Raw genomic sequence first — 3,785 nt, 5'->3', positions numbered from 1 at the left:
AATTTAGACATTTTTTCAGTCTATAGAGCTAATTTAGAGTTTAGCTAATATTTTAACAATATACTAGTGGTTTGGGCAAAATGAGACGTTTTTCCATTCTTTCTTGTGATCTTTGGCAGACGACCATTTACGTACAACAAAAGCTTTGTCAGTATTCCCTCACTACTGATTTCACCAAAAACTCACTAAATACGAGTATTTTATAGACTATTTATGAATCTGTTGTGTTCTGATATACAGGATATTTTATTAGAAATAATTAAATTCTTTTGACTGAAATGGCTAAACGCAGTTTGAACAATCAAGTGCACATCAATGCATGCTGGTTTTTCGCAGAGAATTCTGGGAAATTTCTAGGGCACTGGAGTTTAGGATTATAGATTTGACTACAAAATGCCGGTAAATCCCGAATTAGTGAAGGAATTTGCACAACCAAAGTCTCACCTTCCTGGGATGGCGCTTCACTCACCCGCCGCTCTCTGTGGTCGTTTGGCTCCAAACTTTTGTTTCTTAGAGGGAGAAACTCAGCAGTTTGGTTTAGAAAAGAAAACTCAAACGGTTTGATGTCACAAATTCCCTTTTATAGTTTCTGAGCATCTACAAGTTCAAACAACAAACAGCACAACAAAAGGAAGAGCTGCGAATGATTCTGACTGTACGGCTACTGATCCGATCTAGACCCGAGAACCGTCGATGCGGCCGCCGCTCGCCAGCATCCGTCAGAGTCTTTGGTTCTGCAACATCAGTGGGAGCATGTGAGCGTGCACGTGCATGTTCACGTGAGAATCAGTCCAGCTGCGGCTGAGACTGAGTAAACCTGGCTAAGCTGTGTTTTCATGTGAACAAACGGCGCCGTCACAGAAACCATCAGTCATTCAACATTTATTTTCCTTGTTTACCTGAGTGTAACACACCTGTTTACTCACTAGTTCAGGTCCACACCTCACACCACGACTGCTTTGTACCGGATTACGTTCTCTCCTAACTCCACACCGCCCGGAGTTTGATCCTGAGCTAGCTTATTTTTTGTGTCGTCGACTAACTCGTAGCACCTATGTCACATTTGGTTTTTGGCTGCTAAACGGAACAGAAGGTGGCGCTGTGCTGATCCAAAAGCACCGTTTACACTAGACAGGATCTCTACCGTCGCTGAAGGTGGGAATCTTCCTCCAACCATAGACTGTATATGAGAACTGGACCGAGCGAGTGTTGGGGTACTTTTGGTTCCAAGGAAACTGTCATTTCAGTTGCCATTTTCTCACAATACGGGCGTGGCCATGTTGGAGCCAGAATCTGTCATTACGCAGTGATTGGTCCATGTCTACGTTTCTATGGTAACCACTCTCTCCAATCAGGAGTGAGCATGTCAGACGACCACACCCCTGCCGCCAAAAGGAGGCTCGGGAGAATCTGTCCAACTCTCCATGAAAGACCAGACACTTTTATCGAGGCTTCTGATTGGTCAGATTGAATAACTTGAACCACAGAAGAAAAAAAACAAAGAGGTGTGAATGTTATGAATCATAAAGAATTAACGTGTTAATATTTATAAACACAAATTAATTACATTTCATAAAGAAACGGTCCTTAGATTCTCCTCGGTGGTTCAGGCTTCCATGTCTGCATAAAACTGTCAGGTATTATCTCACTTATCCTATGATCGCTTACAAAATAAATAAACATTCAACTGGTTTTCATGGAGTAAAACTCAAAACAAAGTCTTTAGAGTTCTGCTCATCTTACCGCTGATGTGTTTTGTACATGTTGTCATATGAAATGTTCCTAGTAACATGTAAAATCACGATTAATCTCGATTAATCACGATTAATCGCAACACAAAAGTGGGATTAATCAGATTTTTTTTAATAGATTGAGAGCCCTAACTACAGATAAACGTTCTTAATGTTCAGCTTGTGATTATTCGCAGAGAATAAGTGGTGGCCAAATACTGCAACCAAAATTATATTAATCGCAATTATTTTTTCCCAGGTTTGCGATTAACTAGTTAAATTGTTTTAATCGATTCCTGGGCCTAAAAAACTATTAAAACATTAGGATTAAAATTAATAAAAAAGAGCAAAATGTTTATTCTGACCAATAAAATGACAGGAATTGTAGTTTATTTCTCTATACAAGTCTATAGGAACACGAGGAGGGAGGGGCCACTCAGTCCAGTTCTCATATACTGCCAATGGATAAACCCATTATTAAAATACATTCATAATTTGGTTGTTTGGCTTCATTGGAATGACTAGAACTGCATCGGACTATCATAATCTCAGATTATTAAAGATTAAATTTTACTGCAAACAACTAGAAATTGGCTTTATTTTGTTTTTTTTATTGTTTTTGAGCTGACCGATTGTTTGTCTGGAGCTTGTAGGAACACAGGCTGTCACTGACTTTTAAGAAATAAACTGAATTTAAAAAAAAAACAACCAAATGTATGTTTTATTTCCAAGTGGTCCTGTGATGGACCGGCTGACTCCAGATCCCCGTGATCCCAAACGGGAATACGGGTGAGGAAAGAGAACGGAATTTAAAATTAACCTCAACAAAAAGTTTACCTGTAACTTCTATTATTGTCTTTTAATCCAGAACACCTCATAGAGTGACAGCTGTCTTCTGTAGGACCGCCTCCTCTGTGATAGCACGCCGTTTGTTAGCAACAGCGCTAACGGGTTCACTTGTGTTGCAGTCATGCAGTAAATGAAGCTTTGAGGCGACTCGGCCCCACTGTGTGTGTATGTGTGTGTTTAACAATGTGTGTGTATATGTGTGTGTTTACCAATGTGTGTGCGTTTGTTTGTGTTTTCATGTTACTCTTGAAGTAATCTGCACTTTAACCACCTAAATGAGGTCGTTTGGTTTCCATGCCAACCAATCCTGAGCGGCTAGAGCGTGACGGCGCCCCTCTGAGGTCTGACTCAGAGCGCTAAAGTCAGCTCTGGCGTTTGAGAGGTCGTTGAGGGCGAGAAAGTTATTTCTGTTCATCCTGTTAAAAAAACAAAGTCTGTTTAACATCTGTGTTGCATATTTACAAAATGAAAAAAAGGTGAGAGTGATCATCCCGTCACGTGAAGAGACGTGTGACCTCTCCTCCGCGGATCCGAGGAGAAGCGCTCAGTCTGCTGTGGAGGGGGGAGGAGCATCAGGTGGCGGCCTCAGGTGCGTCTCCTCCCTCCTCCACCTGGTTGGCCCTCCCCAGGGTTTTCAGCTTGCCGATCATCTCGACAAAAGTCTCTTTCACGCCCTTCTCCAGCAGCCAGCCTTCACTCTCGCACTCCGGGTTCTCGGGGTCGGTCATGGTCTCCAGAGCCGTGCTCAGATACTTCAGCCCCGCCATGTCTGCCATCTGACACACAAACACAGAATCGCACAGCTGAGCGCTCCGTTCTGATGAAGATCTGAGCTTGTAAATCTGAGATAATGCAGGAGAAGGTCCACTCTGGTTCAACTCTGCAGGTTGAGATGTCCCATTGTTGGATTTTTCCCCCATTTGGGATCAACAACCCAAAAGAAGACCAAACTGGATATTTAATATTCGTCTCCACACTTTACACCACCTGTGACCTCAAACATCTCCATGAATTTCTCTGGGATCACCTGAGGACCTTCATCTGTAGAGTCTAGAAGATCAGGAGTCTGCAACCTTTAGCAGTAAAAGAGCCGTTTGGGCTCCTTCTCTACTGATCCAAACCCACAAGGAGCGGCATGATCTTACTTTAGCCTTTAAGAAAGTTGGATTTGCATTCAAGACCTTCTTTTTAAAAAATAAATATGAA

At 42.1% G+C, this 3,785-nt stretch overlaps 1 protein-coding gene across 1 annotated transcript in view; it reads right to left on the bottom strand.

The window, feature by feature from the left end:
- Positions 1–559: 559 nt before the first annotated feature.
- prph2b (peripherin 2b (retinal degeneration, slow)) overlaps positions 560–3,785 on the bottom strand; it is a 15,195-nt gene continuing 11,969 nt past the window's right edge. Inside the window, exon 3 of the mRNA XM_024296518.2 lies at positions 560–3,355. Coding sequence (XP_024152286.1) covers positions 3,152–3,355 — 204 coding nt within the window. The 3' untranslated portion in view covers positions 560–3,151. The remainder of the gene's footprint in view (positions 3,356–3,785) is intronic.

Source organism: Oryzias melastigma, linkage group LG15 (genome assembly GCF_002922805.2).
Source record: "Oryzias melastigma strain HK-1 linkage group LG15, ASM292280v2, whole genome shotgun sequence".
In the NCBI taxonomy this organism is placed as follows: domain Eukaryota; kingdom Metazoa; phylum Chordata; class Actinopteri; order Beloniformes; family Adrianichthyidae; genus Oryzias; species Oryzias melastigma.
The sequence above is the reverse complement of the archived record's forward strand: the minus strand, read 5'-3'. Positions and strand labels throughout refer to the sequence as shown.